Genomic DNA, 25,454 nt, shown 5'->3' with positions numbered 1-25,454 from the left:
ACTTTATGCCAACGGGGAGCTGGCAACAAAGCATTTCATTCAGGGAAGATGCTCACAAAACAAATAATGTTACACAGAGTATCTAAACTGAAGTTATATCTGGCAGGCATGCTCTAACTTCACCTGTCTTTCCCATATCCTATGTCATCTACATGGGATAAATCTCAGCAGTAATAGTACTCTGAATACAGTAGAACCTCAGAATTATGAACACCAGAGTTATGAACCACACACCTCATTTGGAATCGGAAATACACAATCAAGCAGCAGCAGACACACACACACACACACACACAAAGGGAAATACAGTACAGTACTGTGTTAAATGTAAACTACTACAAAAAAATAAAGAAATAAAGTGAAAGCATTTTTTTCTCCATAGTAAAGTTTCAAAGCTGTATTAAGTCATTGTTCAGTTGTAAACTTTTGAAAGAATAAGCATGTTTTGTTCAGAGTTACAAACATTTCAGAGATATGAACAACCTCCATTCCCCAGGTGTTCGTAACTCTGAAGTTCTACTGTAATCTCAAGTAAATTTAAAGAAAACGCTCAAGTAAGAAATAGAGTATTTAAAAATTTCTCCATTTTGTAAACAACTTTCAAAACAAATTGGTGGGTATTTTGGGTTTATATATTTTGATTCAACTTTGACTGATATGCCAAAAAGGAATAGACTGCCTCACAAATCTTTATCTCAATTTACATTTATATAAAAGATAATTAGCAATATTAACAATCATCAAGTTTTTGGTAAACAAATATCTACCTGATTAATTTACTAGATATGTTGTAATTCTAAGTGCCAAATATCTTGATTTAAGTGAAACTCTCCTTCCCTCCATGAATGACCTCAACAATTCTGCTATCCCATTTAGACAGAATAAAAGCTATAGCAGAACAAGTTTGTTCATGGAATTCAGTAGTAAAAGACTAAAAATGCCCAGAATTTGAAAATTATAATTACAAAAATTTCAGAAGTCTCTCCAGTTTGAAGTACTGTTTTGCATACATTCACATAAAATTATAATAGTACAACTTAATGAACTATACCAAAGGAAATGATAAGATTTAAATAAAGTGATTTAATTCAGGATCACATTACAAATTCCTCATCTGAAATTTGATGCCTTCTATTTATTGATTTGGAATCAGATTATTTAAAATTTATTAAAATTTAAAATATTAATTAAATCTCTATTATGCAAAGCAAAGAAGATGCATCTTCATGTTTGATACAAAACATAAACCTTTATGATTTGTCATTTTTTATTACTCATACTAACTCCATTATGAAAAAAACTTAATATATTAATTTATTTACTGTAGAATATGTGGGAAAGATTGAGAAACAGGGTAGATTTTTTTCATATTGTGAAGACAGTATTATTAAATAAAAACAGACTGTAGTGTCATAGGTAATAAAAAGACTTACCATTCATGTTGAAAAGCTAGCTTTCAGAAACATATTGCTCATAATATTAATCCAACATTTGAGGAAGTTATGTTCATCTCTAGAAATACAAGGACTGATCCAGTAAACACACACACAGACACACACACACACGAACTGTAATAGATAGCACACAGAAATCCAGAAATCTTGTCTTCATTAAGAGCTCCTTGAGATGTGAAACAGCTATCAAATACAAAATACCAGTAGTGAACACCAGATCAATATTCAGGATGTGGATGCTTAATTTTGCTCATTAAACGTCTTGTTTTCTACCCAGCATTACCTCTACATGTCTAAAGCAACTGAAAATGGCAGGGGGGGAAAAAGCATTAAAAAGCCAGGATGTTTTAAGATGTTCTCAATTCTATCAAGCACTGGTTGTTTCCATGGCAACCTTAGACCAGAATTATCTGTTGAGTTCTACCCAACCAGCAGTTACTCTAAAGCTTTAATCAATCCACACAACGTACACCTCTATATTTAAGATTTAACATTTCTCCCCACAGTTAGCATTTATCCTGTTGTGTTTTTTCAAAGGCTTATAAGACATCTATACATAAAATGCATATAACGTCTTTTAAACATATTTAGTGTCATGCTGAATCAGCAACCTAAATTAAATTCTCTCTATTATTAACCACTCATACACTCACATTTTAATGAGAATCCCAGTACTCACATCTACTAAAACAATGTAATGTTAGTGACTCTTCTAATGAGTTGTGATACTAAGATTGCTAATATCTCATTTTTCATAATTTTGGGAAAACGGAAGGTTAGTGTGAGTAATGGAGGTAGGTGATTTGAAGACTGGGATTTGCAGCATTAAGACATATCTTAACCACTCTTATCTCCACATTAAAAAAATTAAGTAGATGCTCAACTGATCATGTTAAATTTATCTGGAACTGAAAATGAAATATACAATTCTGAATACTAAAATAATATTAATTTGGTCCTGAAGGTTTTACAACATTATAAATGTTGGCTAATGGCCAGTCAAACACATATGCACTCTGTCAATTTTTCCCCATAAAATTAAAGCTGTGCAGTATGAAGAATCAAATTTCCTCTCACAGGAATCTAAAAATTACACAAAATAATCTCATACACAATCTGAGGATCTAAAGACACTTTTAGAAACATTTTACCTATTTTACAGATTGAAAAACTGAAACACAGAGAGGACAAATGATTTGCTCACGGTCAAACACTGAGTCAATGGCGGAGCCAGGAAGAGAACCCGGGTTCAGAATACATACCCCATTACTTACTCATAGCACTAAACCACAAGCCTAGATAACTAATGGCACTAAAAAACCACAAAGAAGCAACTTCCTCTTTAAGTGCAGTAGTTGCATCAGAAAGTACTTTACAAAAGAGGTACAACAGAGAAACAGAGCATTCAGGACATTCCATTACAGCAGAGGGTGTTATATTAACTAAATGTACTTTAAAATCGATGCCACTTTAGTACTTAATATATTTATAAGGGTTCTTTTGTTCATGTTTCTTTCTAGAATTATAGAGTATATTTGCTTGGGAGAGTTCAGGAACAAATTACCAGGTTTGCAGAATTTGGTGTCACCTAAACAGTTAATAAGAACACTACAACTGCAAATTTGACACTATCAGATCAGGATTAAACAAAGACTGTGAATGGCTATCCAACTACAGAAGCAGCTTCTCCTCCCATGGTGGTCACACCTCAACTGCTAGAAGAGCACCTCACCCTCCCTGATTGAACTAACTTTGTTATCTCCATACTGATTTATACCTGCCTCTTGAAATTTCCATTACTTGCATCTGAAGAAGTGAGGTTCTTACTCACGAAAGCTTATGCTCCCAATACTTCTGTTAGTCTTAAAGGTGCCACAGGACCCTCTGTTGCTTTTTACAACCGCAGAGACAGGTAGGAGGACATTTACGAACATTTTAAAATTCCTTATAAAAAAAACTACGGTATGCTGCTTATTTAGATAAGTGCTTATCAATAAACTTAAATTTTATGCTACATTATTCTAGAACATGCAGGAAAGCTATTATGCAGCCAGATATGATCAAGACTACTCCTCTTCTACTTTCTGCTGTATTCTGTGAAAGCACAACAAGAGAGTCAAAGATTTTTAGTACTTTCTTCTCAAGAGGAAAAGCAAGACAATTTACCACTCAGGGGTAGACAGACATTCTGACTACACCACTGCATTCACTGTTCCTATCACCCTTAGAGCCATGATAGTAGTGAATTAAGAGTCCTAAATTTACCATATAGACACAAACCCATGTGTGGCTTGGCATTATTCTTTGTCTACAGATGATCTGAACTGAGAGCAAAGATTTAGAGTTAATATCTGCAAATTTCAACTTAAAATGACACACATATATCCATAACCGCTCGGCTACTAGTTCACAAACTTTGCTGATACAAAAATGCTACAACCAACGTGCATAATTACTGCTTAAAATATTACTTTAAGAACAAGCACCTGTTCACTACATTTATCATCAACAGACATGACATTCCATTTCCTCTTCAAACAAGTCATGCAATCAAGCTTACCCTAAAATTGAGAGAAAGAGACGCTTGTATGCAAACAGGTCCCAGTTTGTGAAGATAGTAGGTCAATACCGTTTTTTCATTTTATTAAACAAATGAATAAATGACAGTGCTGCAGTATTTTTCAAGCAGTATTCTCAACATTATAATAATTTATTGGACGTTTGAAACAGTGTCTGATGAAATGTATTCTCTCCCTCATGTGAATATACACTTGTTTGGAGTGGTACAGACACATTTAGGGATCCTAGGGCTCAGTGGTTCATTAGGTTTGGTAGTTTCTACTCAGTTTCTCTCCCTCAAAACTCATTCTTCTATCAATAGATGGGGTTTCATATTAAGTTATTTTTAGAGTATCTGACTGTGCCACATACATTAATGAATTAAACCTCACAACACAAGCGAGGGGAAGTGTAAGGATGTAGAGAAGTAGTAGCCTCATTTCACAAAGAGAGACTCTGAGGCACAGAGTAGTTAAGTGACTCGCAAAGGTTCCCATAGAGAGCTTGTGGCACAGCCAAGAATGGAACCCCTATCTCCCAATTCCCATTCTTGTGCCTTAATGACAAAGCTATCCTTCCATCTCAAAGTGTCAGACGTTTGGCCCATCCAAAACATGTGGATCTCAGGGAGAGAACAGAATCAAGGACCATTAATATCAAGGTCCAATGCTTCCATTCTGCCTCCCTTGATAAACAGCAGCATGGTTCTGACAGAGCAATACAGAGAGGGCCTACCCCAATGCCTGTGGAACTACAGTGAAATCCACATCACCGAGAAGAAACCTGTGAAGTTACCTATAAAGAAAAAAAAATTAGTTTGTGCCCCTTTTTTACTTTTTATGTATAAAGCTGAGCTGGAAAGTTTTAGGTATCTGAGGTCATGCCATTTCTCCCCACCCTCAACTCCAATCCTCTTGCCTATCCATATTCACCTGAGTTGGGAGATCTTTATTTAATTTATCTTATCTTCAATACAGGCATTAACAGCTTTCTGGTTTCCATATTTATCTTCCATTCTCAATTTTTTGAGGTTAAGGACATTCCTAATCATACACATTCATAAATTCAAATTCACAGTAGGCACATGTGTTAACTTGGCCTTTTTCACATGATGATGCAATACTATGACACAAGCATATTTTGCTAAGGCCATCGCTGGTAATTAGCAACAATGGTCAATGATGGGATATTAAAAGTTACTACAGAGAACTTTTTCCAGAACTTGCCCGCATGCTCGGGGTTCAGCTGATCGCCATATTTGGGGTCGGGAAGGAATTTTCCTCCAGAGTAGATTGGCAGAGGCCCTGGAGATTTTTCGCCTTCCTCCGCAGCATGGGGCAGAGGTCGCTTGCTGGAGGATTCTCAACGATTTGAAGTCTTTAAATCATGATTTGGGGACTTCAACAGCTGAGTCAAGGGAGAGAATTCTTCCAGGAGTGGGTGGGTCAGCTTTTGTGGCCCGCATCATGCGGGAGGTCAGACTAGATGATCATAATGGTTCCTTCTGACCTTACAGTCTAAGAGTCTATGAGTCTATTACTTTCAATAGTAAAAATTGCTTGTGGTATTCCAACCCATTGCTGTATCCAAATTCATGTATGAAATTAATACAAGTTATATTTAAAAAACAATTTTAAGGCATATAATAATAAGATAATACATTATTTACTTACATTATTTATTGGAAGTTGCTCTAAAAATAGGAAATGAGGATACCATGATAATTTACTTAGATTGTGAAATACCTGATACCTCTCAACTCTACCCACCCAAAAATATGATTGTGAAAAGTATGGATACAAATTCCTAAATAAACTGTTTTAAAGAGGAGTATGTACAGAGTAGTGATGACTATTTTGAGCTCATTAACTTTATTATGGTTTTCCTAGAATTATGAACTTTGCATATTTTGTGTGATTTAGAAAGTAAACGGGGAGAGAGGATGCACCCGCCTGAGCCATATTTCTGATCAAGCATGTTTTATGCAATACAAATAAGTTTGCCCCTTTCTCTCCCACAAATTAAGAATATTATAAAAATCAAAATTATTGATAACTAGTGTTATAACTCAAAGTACTACACTGAATTAATTTGAAATAGTAAACTATAAATGTCTGCTCCAGTTTTAGTGTTCAAACTCTCACCATAAAATGGATTTTGAAATATCCATTCAAAATAAAAGGACACTATAAATATTAAGTAAAAGCCATGTAATTAAGGAACTAATCAGCATAACATAATAGCCACCCTTCTAAAGTTTACGGCAAAGAAAACCAGCAATTTAAAACAAGTAAACTATCTATTACTGCTAAAACTAGAAAATTTAGATCTGAAATACTGGGAAGAAAAGTTCACAAAAAATACATACATTAAGTTAACATTTGCCTAACAAAAATGAAAGCAAACTCACAAGTGACACTCTGTTACCAGATACCAATGCCTTGCGAAAGAGTATCAGATTTCCACCTGCATGTTGCAATAGCTCTTTCTTTAAACCAATATTTTGTGTTATACTACAAAAAGGCTGATAGAATATACTCTAGTTTGTCTATTTACTACATAAAGTCTTTTAATTAGAATACAAACTGAATCTTGAGTATCTACAGAACACTTACTTGATCTGTCCCACAGGGCAGCAAGTTCAGAGAAATGATGGCTCTCATTTTCCAGAGCCACTTTCTGTTCTTGTAAAGAACCCTTCGAGTGCCTATGAAAAAGTCGGTTAGCAAATCCTTCAAGTTTCTGCAAAGCTGTGGATGTTCCTGTGCACTGGTTACAAGGTAGCTCCCGCTGCGCTGCCATCTATATACATTGATAATTTACTTTAAAAAAAACCCAACCAAACAAAAGACAACCTAAAAAGGAGCTGAAACAACTTACACAGAAGCTAAGAGCTATGCATGTGTCAAACTTCCTGAATGCAATGTTTTCTAACCACTACTGCTGTTCTACTTCCTGTTAATATAAAACAGCACATTATGGTGTTTTTCTTTGCAAAACTCTTTTGTATCAGCTAAAGGTGACGAAGAGCTGTGATATCTGCCTTAAACTCTCAGTTTAACAGCTTTTTTCATATAAAAACACATGATAATGAGATAATGAAAATACACAACAGCATGGGATATAAAGTGGAGGAAAGAATCAGAAGCCATATAAAATTAAAAAATAGTTACCATAAACATACAAACTAAGTGAGTTGCTGGAAGAAGGCAAATGACTAGTTCTGCACATCCTTCTCTTAAGATAGTTTTAGTACTACTGTAATTACATTATAACATTATGGGTAGTTAATTAAATTATGGTGTCCCTACATTTTCTACAACAGTATAATTTTCTAAGCGAGGAGGTTATTTGTTAAAACAAATGATGGTTTATACTAAACAAAAATGAACAAAGTCACCACTTTTTTCCTTTTACGTTTAGAAAGCCAGAATGGAGTAAGATATGGAATAGTTCTTGTGTATATAAGAACAAGCAGCCAGATTCTTCTAACCTTACTCATTCTGAGTTTTACCTTACCCCAAGTGTCTATCAACAAGTCAGTGGGGCCACTTGCTGAGTAAGGTATTACCCAGTGAGAGTACTGCTGGCAGATCCCAGCCCTTAGTAAAGAAATAAATCCATTTTCCAGCCATCCCAGAAGAAAAACAGAAGGCAATGGAAAGACTTAACCTGAAACTTTATACACTTTACATATCCGGGAATACCAGGCAATACGTTGTACAGTGCTGGTCATAGTTCTTTTCCTAGTCTTTTCCATTTATTTGGGAGAGCTGCTATCAGTCTTCCCGTCCACCGCAAACACACCTGGTCCCAGCCAGACCCCATCACTCTCCCCTCTATGAGAGTTCAGGGGACTGTAAAAGGAGGGTGGGGGGATTGGTTCCCCGGTGTACCCTTCCATAACACCTACCTGCACTGGACATTTGCCACATTTTTAAAGTTACTAAGCTGCAATATTTTAACCAAAACTCCCTGCCTACCCTACCAGATCTTGACCTGCTGTGGGGAAAGCAAACAAACAAATAAAACTCCACCCCACCCTGGCCAATCGGGCTTTGAGGGAAAAATTCCTTCCTAGGCCCTACGAAAAAGGTGATTAGTATAGCACCCACACTAGATCATGAAGAAGAAATCCACTCCTACTCTAATTCCATTGGTGGGAGGGCAGATGCTAACCAGCTCAACTTCAGTGAGAGAAGGCTTCCCCAGAACTGCCCACGGTATAAATATTTCCACCTCCCCTGGAAGGGCAGTGGTCACACCCTTCCCGCTCTTGGTCTAGCCACTTTATGTTCCTCCCTGTGCTGTCCAGGTCAACTTTCCCTCTCCTCCCCCTCTGTCACCAATTGCAGAAGAAAGCCCTGATAGGGACAGCAATCCCTTTTCTTCCAGTCAACTGCATACGGTTGCAGTGAGGACATTCCCTTGGCTCACAAGATAGGTGAAAGGACAATCAGAAATGTAATGTTGCCAACTCTCATGACATTGTTTATTTTAAAGCCCCAGCTCCCAGAACTACATCGGAATCTCAGTTTTCATTTTAAAGGAGTTTTTAGTATTCCTGGTTGTGTATAAAGTTTAAAAAAATCTCATCCCTAGAGATTCAAAACCAAGGCAACCAAAATTTATTACTTTTAAAACCAAATAATTATTCATTCAGTTAATCTCACATTTTTGTGCCCTGACATACAATTTTTGAACACTTGAGGTAGGCAACATTGGAAATTCATTTTTGAGAGAAAGAAGAGATATCCATCAGACAAGTCTCAGAATAGAATGTATTTTCAACGTCTAATTCATATATCAAATGTCCCTATTTAGGAAAGTTGATCTAGATTGCTCAAGATATAAATAAATAAATTTTTCCACTTTCTCCTCAATGCTCTTCTAGTTCAAAGAGACAAAGTGGGTGAGGTAATACCTTCTATTGGACCAACTTCTGTTGGTGAAACAGACAAACTTTCATGCTTATACAGAGCTCTTCTACGGGTCTGTGAAAGGTACCTTGAGCATCACCGCTAAATGCAAGATGGAACAAACCGTTTAGCATAAATAGCTAGCACGTATTCTAAGGCAGTGGTTTCTCAGCCTTCTCAGACTACCCTATCTCTTTCAGGAAGCTAATTTGTCTTGTGTACCCCAAGTTTCACCTCACTTAAAAACTACTTGCTTACAAAAATCATACACAAAAATCCAAAAGTGTCACAGCACACGATTACTCAAAAATTGCTCACGTTCTCATTTTTACCATATAATTATAAAATAAATCACAATCCCCAGGTTGAGGAACACTGATATAGTATAAAGAGCAGTATAAACAAGTCATTATCTGTATGAAATTTTAGTTTATACTGACTTTGCTAATGCTTTTCATGTACCCTGTTGTAAAACTAGACAACTATCTAAGTGAGTTGACATACCTCCTGGAAGACCTCTGTGTACCCAGAACCACTGTTTTAAGGGACCATTCAAGAGAGCACATATTCTGGGCCACTCTAACTACTTCTGCTAAACAATCAGTTCCACCTTGCATTTAGCTGTCCCGCTCAAAGTACCTTTCCCAGGCCTGAAGAGCTCTGTGCGGCTTGAAAACTGGTCTCTCTCACCAACAGAAGTTGGTCCAATAAAAGTATTACCTCACCCATCTTGTCCTTCTACTATCCTGGGACCGACACAAATAAAACCTGCACTGCATACTTCTAGTTCAACTCTGTTAAAAAGTCTGCCCCTATTTTTCTCCCCATAAAGCCCTATCTATAGCTTTCAAATGCTTCCAGATATACGAATCCATTTCAGTCCTATGATTCTATGACACATTCTGGGACCTTACTTTAAATCAGAGGTGGCAAACTACGGCCCGCGGGACCATCCTGCCCAACCCTTGAGCTCCCAGCTGGGGAGGCTAACCCCCGGCTCCTCCCCTGCTGTCCCCACTCCCTTGCAGCCTCAGCTCACCGTGCCGCCAGCACTCTGGGCGGCATGGCTGCAAGCTCCTGCTGGGCAGCGCGGTGGCATGGCTGGCTCTGGCTGGGCGGCGCGGCTGCCAGTACTCCTACTCTGAGCAGCACAGTAAGGGGCAGGGAGCGGGGGGGGTTGGATAAGGGGCAGGAGATCCTAGGGGGCGATCAGGGGACAGGGAGCGCTTGAATAGGTGTGGGAGTCCCGGGGGGGCCTGTCAGGGGGGCCGGGGTGTGGATGGGGTCAGGGCAGTCAGGGGACAGGGAGCGGGGAGGTTGGATAGCGGGTGGAGTTCTGGGGGGGGGCGGTTAGGGGCAGGGGGTCCCGGGAGGGGGTGGTCAGGGGACAAGGAGCAGGGGGGGTTGGATGGGTCGGGAGTTCTGAGGGGGGCAGTCAGGAGGTGGGGGCCAGGCTGTTTGGGGAGGCACAGCCTTCCCTACCCAGCCCTCCATACAGTTTCAGAACCACGATGTGGCCCTCAGTTCAAAAAGTTTGCCCACCCCTGCTTTAAATCCATTTGATAATGTCAGACAACTTTTGAACAACACAATCTATGACAGAATGGATACATTTTTAACAAAACAAGATCAAGACAATGTAGCCAAACATTTGGAGAAGGGTTTTGGTTTGGTGTTTGGAGGGCTGTTTGCATAGGGCTTGAAAATTCCATTGGCCCCTGGTAAGTAAGATGAGTTTTTGAGTGACTATCATCAACTTTAAGAATATAAACTTATACATGCCTCAAAACAGCCAGCAGTCAAGGAAAGGTAGAACAGTAAAGACATCCTATCTGCCACTGTAGTAAACAAGTGACTCTAGAATTGAGGGGAAGAATAGAAATAGGTAACCCTTCTCAGAAAGCTTGGATTAACAGCAAAGGTAAGGTTTATTCCCTGTACTTTTTCCAGAGAGCTCACATTCTTCCTTTTCTCCTCCTCTTCTTTCTCCGCCCACTCCCCTGGTGCATTCTGAGAACTGTAATTCCTGGACTCAAAGCTACAGGAACCACCTAGGAACAAACTTACAAACACAAACTGGGGTAGCTATCTGCACCTATCTAAATACAACAGGTTGGTTTAAAATATTCCAGGAACCTATTGTGCTCCCAGAAAGGCTCTAGATCAGCAAGCTAGCAGAAATCCCAGCATCCTTCTCTTTCCTAGTAACTAGGGGAGAGTGGTTTCTTCCCACGTCTCCTTTCTGGACACCCGCCTTACAAGCCCATCTTTCATACAATCTTGAGCTAATTATTTTAGTCCTCTGCTCAAGTTTCCAAACTCTATTTGTCAATGGAGAGGGTTGATAGAATGTGGCGATGGACAGATTTATTTAAGAGAAAGAGATTGTGTAGCACAAGTTAAAAAAAGAGATTACTGTATTTTAAAAGAAAGATTGTGGAGTGAAATCATGAATGGTATGAAGACACAATAAACCCAAGAATTATGTAGTATGTTACGTTTTTTAAAAGTTACAGAGAAAGTTCAACACCCATGTGTTACATTAATAAATGGCACACAACTAAATCCTTTAAATTATTTGATGGAGAATGAAGGAGGGACAGGGTTTGGGGGAACTTGGTAGCACAGATATTTTCCATTCTGGCTAACAGGCACTGGGTTTCAAGTCCTCCGTGCATGAAATAGATTACTTAAGAGGTGGTGCTCTCCTGAAGGTGGAACATATTTGGCTTTGCTTGTACCAGGACTTCAGTTTGCCAATCAACACTTTTTCCTTAGAAATAACTGAAATTTAATAGAGAGCCTGGTGTATAGGGGAGAATGGGGACAGGCTACTTGGCTGGACTACATCTCCCATGATGCACCCAGAGGGACACATGACTCCTCTGATGTGGTCACCTGGAGCCACACTGCATTGTGGGAGATGTAGTCCTCCAAGGAGTCCAGCCCACAGGAGACAACGAGGGGCCTGAATTACAACTCCGGTAAAGCAAGAGAAATGCAACTGAATGTTGACCTGACTCAAAATGAAGCATTTGGGTCAATAAAGCAAAGTACTTCAATTTCACGAATGTCAAAATATTTTGTTTCAATTGAATATGTCAAAAATAGTTTTCAACATTTCCAAATCAAAATTCTTGGGAATCTGCATTTCAAAAAAAATCTCAATTCCAACATTTTGTGTTTTGGGAAAACAAATACTGAAATGTCAAAATTTCCCATGAGACAGAAATTCTGAATTTCAATCAGCTCTAGTTATGAGTTTTTAAGAATATTTTTAACATATTCCAAAATTCATGGGAAAAAGGTTTATCAATACTGAAAATGAAAACTGTTGGCATTAATGAGATTTTAAATAGAAATTTCTGCTAGATCTAGGGCAAAAGTTCTTTACAAAACTTTCACAGTGCTAACAGCTGTAGGAGGAAGTTATCAATGGCTCATTTAGCCTGAAGGAAGTCAGGAACTATTTGCACCTTTCTTGATCCTATACCCAACTCCCTCCAAACATCGTCCAGTAGATGACTCAAGGGATCTCCTTGCATATATATGGGCTTGGAAGGATTAGATTTTTGTTACTAGAACCTGATTTCACAAACCAACAAAACAAAAAGTTTATTGATGATAACTGAAATGTACAGACAGGCAAAGTAAGAAAACTGCTAACCTAAGAGTTTGATTTAACGATATTTACTGTGTATATTTTGACACGGGAGGTTGACAATATGCGTTAACAGTTATAAAGCTTTAAATTTATTGAATCTCAATGTCTGTCATTAAATAATTATTGTCTGACCCTCCTCATAATTTCCTGCAACTGTGAAAATTTAAATGGATAAAAATAAAAAAATGCTTAAAAATAAACACTGATATTAACGATCAAAATTATAAAAAATATAAATTGAATTCTGCAAAGCCTATACACACACACACACACACATATATATGCACACACACACATATATTATATACACATATACATATATATACATACACACACACACACACACACACACACACACACACACCAGGCAACTCACAAATATATCATTGCCCCCTCTTCTGAGTGGTAGAAGGTTTTGTCTCTTTGTAGGTCAGTTTCCTGTTGGAGGAGAAATCAGTGACAAGGAGTCCAAGTATTTCCTTAGAGTAGTTTATGATACTTCCACTATAAACACCAGTCTTTGAACAGAGGTGGTCAGACAGGCACACAGGCAATTTTCTTTCAGGAAACTCAACCAAAAAAACCAATGCCCAATTCCAGGGAGCAGCTCTCCCCCAAGAACTGAATCCAGTTAAAGACATGAAGGCAGAGAGCAAACTCTCCTAATGCTTGCAACAGATCCCCAAAACGAATCTTAATTACAATACAATAGTTGCAGCAACTTGTACAGCTATGTGTAAACAGCACCATCTGCAGACTCTCACCATAAAAGTATATATAAACATTAAGATTCATGGTTATGTACTCATATCTTAAAAGTGACAAAATGTTTTTTCAATAAATACAACCCTGTCAAAAAAGAAAGCCCTAAATTGTAAACAGAACACACAAGTAGACTTAACAATTACAAATACATCCATAAATCAAAAATTGCCAAAGGTATTTTACTGGCCAGGAGTTAATTTCAAAGTTCACAGTTTTATCTACAAGAACAGCTGACATAGCAAACACCTAAGTTATGTGATAAATGCAGCTCTTTGCTCCAGTAGGTGTTTGGGGTATCCTCCGATAAGAAATATCCTCCAGTTTACTTTGAAAATGGTATCAGTTAATTGTTAGGATCTTAAACAGTGGGGGCTGTAAAATAATTTCAGTTCAGCTTTAATTAATTGATCTGTACATCTTTAGTCTGCTCCTGATTCTTAATATTTTGGTGGATACATACAACATTTCTGAATCACCACATGACTGCCTACATTATTTGTGTATATTTTAGTTTTATCTTAAGGGAGAAGTAATACTGTATACCCGCTTCAGTTTCTTTCCCTTCCAGTTAAAATCATTAGATTTTTTTTGTCAATTCTGTCTTCATCCACAAGTAAAAAAGAGATAATGTGGCACTTCTTGGGTATCTGCATTTTTCTTAAGTGGACCTATCCTATACCCGGAATTTCAGGAAGGTGAATCGTCGAATTATTCATACTGAAGGGTTCCTGCAAAGGGGACAGTTTTGTTTGTTGAAGATAAATAGTTTTATTCCTTGATTAAGCATATATCTCTTCACTTTAAGGTACAATTGTTCCTAGGCCCTACAGGATAGGGTGAAGGCTTTCCATTAAAGAAAACAAAACAAAAAACCGAAGAATGATTCAAATATATTAGTTCATGTACACAATCAAATTTATGTTGGTTAAAGCTCATGAATTTTTGAAAACCCATGAAACTTGCCAAATTTAGCAAATCTCCCATTGACTGGTAAAACCTTTTATTGCTTGAAAGATGTCATCATCACTTATTACCGCCGAATTATATAATAATGGGAAATTATAAAAAGGGGGAAATTGTTTAACATATCTGAATTACAAAATGCTGTGGGGTCCCTTTATAAGCAGTATTAACACAATGACAATTTGTTAATCAAAGCATAGGCAATATTATATGCCCTAATTTTATAACATTTTGTATACTGTATAATAATAAGAATACTAAAGTATGTGTGTGATAAAGACATGAGTAAACATATATTATGTAATAATCCCTTCCCAGTTGTGTTTGAAAGCCCTGAGGAAGTCATATAAAGCCAAAATAGTTATTCTCAGTTATAAAACAGTAATGTAACAATTCTTCTTAGAAAATATGAGTGAGTGTTAGTAGCAAGTATCTAAACAAGTGCAACCTTGCTTATGCTTTGCAAGCTGTCAATTTACAAAAGAGACTAGAGAGAGTTGGGGGGATAGGTAGGCTACTTTTTGGAGAGGCAGATACTGCTTATCTACAAAGAGTGCTTCATTTTTGAGAGAGTGGAGTTTGCTTTTTTGTATACAAAATGGACAGTATTTGCTAACACTCTACATATTTTAATTGTTTTCCATCTTAAATGCATGAAAATAGTGCCCAAAGGTGGCACGCTGGTTTTGGCATACTGTAAAAGTATTAGTAATTAAACACGGTAATAAAACCAAATCCTAGCAAAAGATTATCTATACATAATATTTTCCCCTTCTTAGACCCAAAATGCCAAATTTCAACTCCAATCAAGATTTATAATTAAACTGTTAATCTGTTAAAGTAGGTTTTTAAAACAGACTGTTTAATACAAAAATAAAAATACTAAAGTAATGAGTGGCACAGAAATACCTATAAGTAAAATACATACAGCAAAATAAATAATCCCACTATTTAATAATGCCTGAGATTAAATCCATGCAGTTTTAAATCAAAAAGTATCTTTCCCATAAAGATTTTAACCCTTATTAGAAAGTTCCACTGTGATGAGTAATGAAAGCTGGGCCTGCAGTACTTCTATAAATAGTAATGCTCAGAGGAAAGTGTTGCTATGGAAATGGTGATCATATTTCTATTTTAATTCGGAAGAGCTCTACTGGCATCTACTGCGAGGAAGTTTAACTACAGCAGTCAGTGACAAAAAATGCTTACTTAGTAAATCCATCTATGCTAGGGAAGCATACAGGCTGTCATGTTCCAGTAGCATTAAACATTTCAATTTTACATGGTGGCCACAAAAGGAATGAGTAAGATAATTCTGAATAGCTAAGAATATACGGAAGCAAAAAAAAAAAAAAAAAAGTAAAACCTGAACTGTATAGTATTCAGCATGTGATAATAAAGAGCAAGCTAATAGTTATTTTCATTATTTTCCCTTTCAGTTTAGCTCTTAAGAATTTGCTAAATTTGCTAAATTAGCAATCCAAGACAATTAGGCTCTTCACTTGCCCACAGAACATTACAACCTGAACAGCAGGAGTATAAGTTTCCCCATCCACAGCTCTACTAATGGGCTTCACTTCTGTCTTGAAGTAAATAGCCTTTAAGATGGAGGTTCTCTACCTAGGAATCATGATTCCAAGTTTAGTCAAATGTGGGTAGCTGAGTTGTAGGCTAAATCCCCCATTAAAAAGAAAACCTGACCTGTTTGTTGGCCACTAGCACCCAACGAGAATGTCACCACCTCTTAAAGCTGCCACCTCAGCTTTAACATGACTCCCCCAACCCTGCCTGGCTCCTGTGGCAGTGTCGCTGAAGTCTGCTCTACACTTTACTTAAACAATACATTCCTCACACTTCAGTAGGATGGAGGAGAAAAAGAAATCTACAATTGAAAGAGTCAACTCTGGCAAGAGAAGAAAGCTAAGATGTCCTTCCTATTTCCTCCTCTCCAAAACTCCCAGCACCCATGAACTCTGACCCCACCTATAGCACCTACCATCTCTGATTTAGTAACTCCCACATCAAGTACTTCCTCAAACCCTAACCCAGCACCTATTGCGTCCAGCATACCACAACCCAGTATCCACTTAGTAGCACAAACCCAGCACTCCTTTTCCAGCACCATCCAATGTCTCACCTACAGCACTGTCTCTTGCAGTAACTCCAAATGACTGTGGGATGCAACCACAAAGTATTGTGGAATTGGGTTTTGGGGAAAAACAAGAGTTGGCTTTGGGCTGACAGGTAGAGAAAAGTTGAGAAACCTGCTCTAGGCATCAGTTCCATCTCCAGGACAATTCAATCACCCGCCACTCTACTGCGATTGTCCAAAATTCTATTTTGTGTGAAATGAGGTATGGACATATGCCTATTAGAAAATGAACTAATACCATCAACTCACTTAATTTTTGGTCCCTAGCAGTGTTGCCAACTTCTGCAACTTTTCTGTCTGATATTGGTGTTCTTAAAGGCCCTACTACTGGAGTCAAGTAATTACATGAAAATCCAACATTCATTTTAAGATCAATTTTAAATTTCCAGCCTTCAAGTGGTGAAACCTTGAAAATGTGAACCCTAGACTCAAGACCCAGAAAGTACTTCAAATTTATTATTTTTGAATATTAATTTTAAACTGTTATAGTAGTGTACAGTCAACCTATTAATAAGACTAAAAGTACTACCATTAAATCATTTCTTAGTTTGCAGTCAGTGATGCGAAGAAAGTATGTGATCTCTGAGGACAGGATTCTCTTCCTTGTAACTGACTGACCTGTAAGCAGTGATATAGGGGGAAGTTAAGGCTGTTCAGGCATCCTTCAATTGTGTGTTTCCAGGATAACTTATTTTACGAAAGTTTCCATGATCAAGGTTTTTTCACCCCCAAAAGAAACTCAGACATCTAGGACCTTAACTCAAGCTTAAAAATTGTTTTTTGCTTGGGAATTTCTCTCTTCTTTGTAGTCAGAATCAGAGTTTAAGGCCAGAAGTGATCACCAGACTCATCTTGTCTGACTTCCTGTATATCACAGGTCATCAGCATCACCTAGCCCCCCCCCCCCCCCCCGCCCACTAAACCCAACAATGGAAATAAGACCGAAGTAAAAGAGACCACAGGAGGCTAGATTATGTCTCACAAGCAGAAAATAGGAGGAACTGAGGTGCACCACTTCTTTAGGCCCCTGCAATGGCAGGGAAATGATTAAATAAGATATATCCAGATAATCCTGGCAAGTGACCTGCACCCACATGCTAAAGAGGAAGGTGATAAAACCCCAAGCACTCTGCCAATCTGACCTAGCAGAAAATTCCTTCCTTACCACACATATGGCAAATCAATTAGACCCTGAGCACGTGAGCAAGAAGCAACCAACCAAGATCCTGAAAGAGATAATGCCCAGTACCAGCCCAAAGCTCTGGTCCACCCCACCCAATGTCCCATCTTCAGTTCTGGCCATCCCTAATGTTTCAGAGGAAGGAGATAAAAAACACCTCTATGACATACCAGAATACAATCTAGACTAGTGAGCAGCTGTGTCACTCCTGCTCTCTAACCTGTGGTGTCCCTTGCTGCTGTTGCCTCCATTCCTAGACTGCTCACAATCAGCCTCTAGCATGTACGTCACTCCCAGCTATGTCGGTGTGCACTTTCAGCCTACCGTCACACCCTGGCTTTTACCAACATGAATTATACCGAGTGACCCCAGTACGCTCCCAATTCCAGATTCCCCCCGAGAAATGTATGTCTTGTACTGCCCAACCCTCTCGTGGGCAATACAAACTCATATATAGTCTGTCTTTTTATGACTAGACGTGATATGCACAAATTCTGTTATCCGAAGTGGAGTTTCCCCAAACACTTCAATTCAAACATGTTGGTTTAGATAAAACAATAAAACAAGTTTATTAACTACAAAGAGAGAGGTTTTAAGTAAATACAAGTAACGAGGCATAAAAGTCAGAAATGGTTACAAGAAAAATAAAGATAAAACGCAAGTAATGCCTAACTTAAACTGTGTTAAATTCAAAGCTAAGTTTTCCCTCACCACATGTTCTCAATAGTTTTACTGGGCAAACTTCTTCAGTGTAATGCCTGCTTCCTTTGTTCCTTCTGATGCAGTGAATCAATGGACAGAGAGAGAGAGAGGGAGGAGTGGTCTTGGGGAGTCTCCCCTTTCTGTTCATATAGGGTGACCATATTTCCCTATACTGAATACGGGACACCTGGTAAAATTACTTGTATTCAAGTAAGTTCAATGACAATCAATCAGAACTACATATTACAAACGTTCAAATTAACATCAAGTTGACTGAGACCCCATTAAAAAGAGCATCACACAGGGAGAGGTGATACACACACTCCCATACACCTCTCTCACGTGTGTGTGTGTGTGTGTGTGTGTGTGTGTGTGTGTGTGTGTGTGTCCCCCCGACCAACTGACCCTCCTCTCCCTGCCTGGCGCGCTCCACCCTGTGCCAACACTGTGCAGGGCTTTGGCACACACAGGGCTCAGCTCCTCCTGTCCAGTGCCCCAGGCCAGACAGTCTTGGGCTTTCCTGGGGCACTGGCCCAGCCAGAGGCAGTGGGGGAAGGAAGGAGCCTGCCAGCCAGGCTGCTGGTGAGCTGAGTGCTCTGACCAGGAACTGGTTCTCCGCACAGCACTGGAAGCGGGATGCACCCTGCCGGGGGGATATGGAGGAGCAGTAGGGCTGGGGAGGTGAAGGAGCAAAGTAGGGAGAGGACAGCAAGAGGGGAAACATGTAAAGGGCTGATGGGTGGGCAGCAGAGACAACACTTAACCGGATGCCGACTGGCGCCTGCCCGCACTCACCAGCCACTGCAGCTCACAGTGCACAGCCAGTGGGGAATGGGGCCCTGCTGGCCAAGAGCCAGCATGCAGCAGGAGCTGCGCTGATGGGCCAGCAGGTGGAATGGCCCGGCCCTGCATGCTGCAGTTCTGCTCTGTCACCAGCCTTGCACACGCACCCCCATCGTCAGCCACTGGACCCTCCCCACTCACTGCTGGTGGGTGGGCATCTGATGAGCAGGGATCCGGCCAGCACGAATGGGGTGGAGAGACAAAAAATATGGGACAATTTGCCCGTTTTTAAGAAAAAGTCAGGACACTTGGAGGAGGGCTTAAACACAGGACTGTCCCTTTAAAAATGGGATGTCTAGTCACCTTATGTTTATAGTCCTCTACCTCCTTTGAGAAGCATCTCCAACTGAGATTTGGAGACAAAAAGTCCGTTTGCATAGGAACCCCATGCTTGTTTCTTTGCTAAAATGTAGATTTTTCTCCCAGGTCCCGTTCCCCATTTCCTGCCAAAGAATGGCCATTTAGCAGGTAATGGCCCATTGACCTTGTTTACACGTTGGTGATGCATTAGTGTGCCCTTTGTCTCTGAGAAACTGGTTAGGCCACTCCCCAGACTTGGAACATGTTATAAGATTTTACTGTACATGTATTACTAAAACATTACATACAGTGTTGCTACACGTTTTACCAGGACAATAGTGACCAGCAAATTATGAGTTTTCAAATGATACCTCATAGGCATACTCTGTACAAAAATTATTACAATAGTGTGCAAGGGGTGAATACAGAGGTACAGTCTGTTACAGCCTCCCAAAGTACATCGGGGAGGGGAATCCCTTCCTGACGCCTGCTGGTGGCCAGCTGATACTATGAAGCACGAGTTTTAGGGACAAAAAGATAAACTGGAAGCGAGCCGCAGCGCTGTTGACCAATTTTGTTGTACAACTGCACTCAAATTTTTCCAACTTTTTCTCAAAAATAAATAAGCTATTTGCCCCCACAACTCCTACTAAGCATCTATTCCTAAACCTTACCCTCTAACAATTAGAGATATTCTTCTAATTTCCAGCCTGAATTTGTTCATGGTCAGCTAACACCCATTTGTTCTTGTGCCAACACTGTCCTTTAGCTTAAATAGCTCTTCACCCTCCCTGGCATTTACCCCTTCCTCCCACCCCCTCACCCCCAAGTGTATTTATAGTGAGCAATCATAACCCCTATCAGCCTTCTTTTTGTGAAAGCCAAGCTTTTCCTGGCTTTTCTCATGAGATAGGCCCTCCATTCCCCAATCATCCTAGTATCTCTTCTCTGCCCCTGTTCCAGTTTAAATTAATTTTTCTTGAACATGGATGACGAGAAATGTACAAAGTACTCCAAATGAGGTCTTACCAATGCGTTGTACAATACCCCAAAACTTTCCAAAGAAGTTCTACCCCATAAGAAGACCATGCCTATGAAACTTCAGATGGATCGCTTCAATTTGGATGAAGTTAGGAGGATTAAAATAAATTTTATGATAGGAAGATATCTTAAATTTAACTACTTAAACTTGTATATCCATACTGTAAAAGAAAAATTCTCAGAGCCATCAAAGAGATAGCAGAATACCTCCATAATAATTGTTTAAATATGTTGGGATTTGCAATATTCAGTCAATATTTCTGTTTCTTAGATTGCCACTGACAATTTATGAATACAAGCGCCACATTCCATGGCACACAAAGCATTACAAGTGGCACAAAAATTCAAAGAAGAGTCAATAAAATTAATATAAAACTTTAAACTGACCCTAAAATCAGTTAATAATATAAACTAGATACAGTTTTATAGGGGATGCGGTACAGCATCATAGGCTTAACTATTGACATTTCTTGGCAGTGGTTCAATTTCTACAGAAAACTGTACCCATTTTGTTCAACAAGGCAATCAAAATTAATACACAAAGCCTTCCCTTTTATCTGCAAACTGAAATTTTAAAATAAAGGATTGTTTTAATTAAAATTTGCATTTCAGAGCCTATTTATGAAAAGATGCTTGTGACTCAGCAACATGGGAGTCTGACATAAGTCTAAATCCATTTTTCACTCTGCTTTGCTCTCAGTTTCTCATCAAAAGAGATTTACATGTTTTTGATATTTAAACAAAATGTGTAACATTTACAAGTGGGTGAACAGTACTGTCTACATTTAATGAAACTACTGTGGGTCCTGTCAGGAGATCTGTGAACCCAGATATTATTAGCAGAGCCCTACCAAACTCACGGCGGACCGTTAAATCTGGTCTTTTGTGTGCTTTTACTCTATACTATACAGATTTCAGGGGGAAACCAGGGTTTCTCAAATTGGGGGTCCTGACCCAAAAGGGAGTTGGGGGGGGGCACAGGGTTATTGTAGAGGGGTCGCGGTATTGCCACCCTTTCTGGCTGCCCAGCTCTGAAGTCAGCACAGAAGTGAGCGGCAGCGACTGTTGGCCAGACGACCAGCTCTGAAGGCTGTGCCCTGTCAGCAGCAGCTCAGAAGTAAGGGTGACAATACCATACCATGCCACCCTTACTTTTGCACTGCTCCCTTCAGAGCTGGGCGGCCAGAGAGTGGCAGCTGCTGATTAAGGGCCCAGCTCTGCAGGGAGCAGTGCAAAAGTAAGGGTGGCAATATCATACCGTGCCATCCTTACTTCTGCGCTGCTGCTGGTGGCGACACTGCCTTCAGAGCTGGGCTCTCAGTCAGCAGCTGCTGCTCTCCAGCTGCCCAGCTCTGACAGCAGCACCACCGCCAACAGTAACACAGAAGTAAGGGTAGCAGTACCACAACCTCCCCCGCCCCCCACAACTCCTTTTTGCGTCAGGACCCCTACGATTACAACACTGTGAAATTTCAGTGTTAAATAGATGAAATCATGAAATTTACAATTTTTAAAACTTTATGACCATGAAACTGACCAAAATGGACCGTGAATTTGGTAGTGCCTTAACCTTAGCCATGAAGGCCTGTGGGTAATCAGACTTTTCTGAGTTGGCAAAAGTCACTGAAACTGGATGACTGATTAGTCTGTGGAGTGGAACCAAATCAACGTAGATAAGAAATGCAAGTACAGTAAAAAAAAGGAGGAAGTTTCTCAATGCCTAGTAGAACTTAGATGAAGCTGGGACAAACTGTGAAAAGTGGCTTGCTTTGATCCATTCTGACTCGTCATAATATTTTGTTTCCATTGTATTACGTCTGCTCCTCTAACAAGCACTGAAAATGAAATTGGTGTAATGCAGACTTTTGTCATAAAACATGTTGCACACATGTTCTGAAATAGCATTTAATCTTGATTTGTAGTCTCCTAAAAATCCACATAAGTAAAGTACTCCACCTCTGAAGTGAAGCAACATTTGTCATATCATCTTAAGTACTTTTTTCTGTTAAGCTCCAAAAAAATTTTCTGCTTCCATAACCAAGTGTGTGAAAGCTGGAGTTAGAAATAATACTGGGTCACAAATTTGGGTCATAAATTCAGGTCATAATCAGACCTTCCTGATAAAGCAGTCAATAAATCTTACTCAAGCAACCACACTTATCCAACGTAATCAGCTAAATATAAGAATTTGAAATAGGACATGAAATTCATCTACTGTATGGAGATAATCTGCTCTTTGAAACAGTCACTTTTAGTGTGTACGTAGAACAGGACTAGAGGGAAGCAAAAATCCAGTAAACCACTTCAAATGTCTGATTGGTGCTGAATGGAAAAGATATTAAGAAACTGTCTTAACAGTTTTTTAATGTTCTACAATTCCCAGGTTTAGAAGTAGTCACTACCTACATTCTACTAAATTTTAATTGTAGTCTTAAACCTTGTGCATAAGTGTCATGATAAATTCCAGATAAACTAAACTATCGTGTCATCAGCCACAGTAAACATTTCATTGTCTCCAGAAACAAGGTTTAAAAATACTATTGAAAAGTGTCCTAACAGGATCCTTAATGTTACTTTTGCATATTAGTTTGTGAATTACTGTAAACCCCTGGCATATTCTCTAGGAAAAATGGCTAGCTGTTTATGACCAAATAATTTAAAAAAGACAATTTGTTTTTCTTTCAAATTGGAGTACTTCCTTCATACATTTGCACATCTCTGCATGCCATGATAGAATGATGTACATGAAATCCAACATGTATATGGGATTTTTTTTAAAAATGATTAAAATGTGAAATTACCCAAAGGAAAACAGCGGGGCTCACAAGGGTTTTGTACATAAATTAAAGGAAGGAAAAGTGCTTTTTCACCCATGAGAAAGTACACTCATGTCTCTCACTGCTCTGAAGCATGGGGCATTTACTTTTGTGATCTGGAGATCTGAGCCTCCCTGCTGTTGGGAAAGAGAACCTGTTATCCCACCATCCTAATCCTAGATAACAGGCTCCTCTAGAAAGGGCTGTCATCTCTCCCTTTTGACCCCCCACTGGTGTCTTCTAGGTATAGTGTGTGACAATAACAGAGCTCTCTCCAAGTAAAGGTAAAGCTGTTACAATCCAACCTTGTCCAACACCGTTGACGTGGAAGAGAAAACTTGGACAGTGTTCCTTGTAAGTAGAGTGTAGCTTTATGAACCCATATCTGAGATATAACAACAACAAGGAGTCTGGTGGCACCTTAAAGACTAACAGATTTATTTGGGCATAAGCTTTCGTGAGTAAAAACCTCACTTCTTCGGATGCATAGAGTCTATGCATCCGAAGAAGTGAGGTTTTTACTCACGAAAGCTTATGCCCAAATAAATCTGTTAGTCTTTAAGGTGCCACCAGACTCCTTGTTGTTTTTGTAGATACAGACTAACACGGCTACCCCCTGATACTTGAGATATAATAGGCATGAACGAGGCCACTTCTAGGTTCTACATGTCCTAAAAAAATAACCACTATGCTTGCTAATTGGGTAGTGCCACATAACATGCACAAACACCATCCCAATACAACATCTGTCAGTTAAAAGGCAGGGCTAACTGACTTGTGTTGCTGCTGCCCCCAACTCTAGGGTGTATAAATCAACTACAAGTCTGCACTTAGATAAAAATAAAAAAAAATACGGTTATTACTACTAACTTTTTGGTTTATGATTTAATGAAGTGTGAGCCAACAATATTCTTTTATAAAATCTTTATGTATTTTTGATTTGCTATTCTACATCTTCAAAGTCCTATACAAACACCAGCTAGTCAATCATTTAAACAGCTTATTCACAGGGGAGGAACACTTATCTTATGAAATTTCTAATTGCTCACTGAGCAACTTGGGTACAATTTTCCTTAATAAGATACTAACTAGAAAGGTGGATGGGCTTTTGGTCTAACCTTCCCGCCCCACCCACTACCACCATTTTCCCTTAAAACATTTTACAAACGCAAAGATGTGTAAGTACATTCTTCAATAATTTCTAAACGGGGAGGAAACAAAAATAAATGAAGTCAGCAATCCTACAATATTCAAATATGGGGGATTTTTCTGTTAAAATAAATTTCAGTTTGACGTTTATATGGGATTATTACATAAACAAGAATCAAAAAAGGGCTTTTCATCATTTAAACTTAGTATTTGCAGTGCAGGTATATTATTTATTCTAAAGAAATAGCTTAAGATAACAAAAACAAAGTATAAAAATGTGTACATCCTATTTTTCCGGTTTATGAATGTTGTTTTCTATCCGCTACTGACTTCACTGGAAAGATACGCATTTAAAGTTTTCAGCTTTTTTGCTCCTACTAGCGGCTGTCAGAGCTGTTTTTAGAAAGTGTCATGTAAAATCTGAAAAGGAGTCAAGTAAAGCCATATATAGATTGAAATTCAGACAGTTCCTAGTGGAAGTTTCAACTGCCAGTAGGAGGACCTATAAGAGTCAAAACATTTAAAAGACAGGTCATCTTTCTTTCTTGAACTCATTCAAAAATAGAAAAAAATGTCAATTCAAAAATGGGTAATTAATTTATTCTGTCACTTTTTCTTAGCACAGGAAAGTGGGATACAAATATAGAGAGAATCTTTTAGACTTATATTTTGTAAATTTTTAATCTCTTTTCTTTAACGTAAACTGCCTAAGGTGCTGTGGCACTATATATTTCATTTGTATTTAATTTATAAAGAGCACCTATTGCTTCAGCGCTTACATTAAGAAAATAAATACAAATTCAAAAAATATAGTTCTAAAAGATTCTGTAAAAATCTTCATATTCTGCACATAAAAGAAGCCAGACTGAAGTAAAAAGCTTCATATCAATCAGTATTAAATAACTTACAAAACTAAGGCAATTCACTCAAGAAGCCCTGCTGATATC

General features: G+C 38.7%; 1 protein-coding gene across 3 annotated transcripts in view; it reads right to left on the bottom strand.

Annotated features, from left to right (window-relative positions):
• Nucleotides 1-25,454, bottom strand: part of PRKACB (protein kinase cAMP-activated catalytic subunit beta) — a 118,728-nt gene that overhangs the window by 57,979 nt on the left and 35,295 nt on the right. Inside the window, exon 1 of one of the 3 annotated variants that reach the window (XM_005294435.5) lies at nucleotides 6,629-6,944. The exons of 1 other annotated variant lie outside the window; for it this stretch is intronic. In XM_005294435.5, the coding sequence (XP_005294492.1) occupies nucleotides 6,629-6,815 (187 nt within the window). In that variant the 5' untranslated portion in view covers nucleotides 6,816-6,944. Of the gene's footprint in view, nucleotides 1-1,433; nucleotides 1,794-6,628; nucleotides 6,945-25,454 lie in introns of those variants that run through there. One more of the 3 variants, XM_005294438.5, reaches the window with a different exon arrangement.

The sequence above is a fragment of the Chrysemys picta genome, chromosome 8 (assembly GCF_011386835.1).
Source record: "Chrysemys picta bellii isolate R12L10 chromosome 8, ASM1138683v2, whole genome shotgun sequence".
Classification (NCBI taxonomy): Eukaryota; Metazoa; Chordata; order Testudines; family Emydidae; genus Chrysemys; species Chrysemys picta.
Note: the sequence above shows the minus strand (reverse complement) of the source record. Positions and strands in the feature narration are given on the sequence as shown.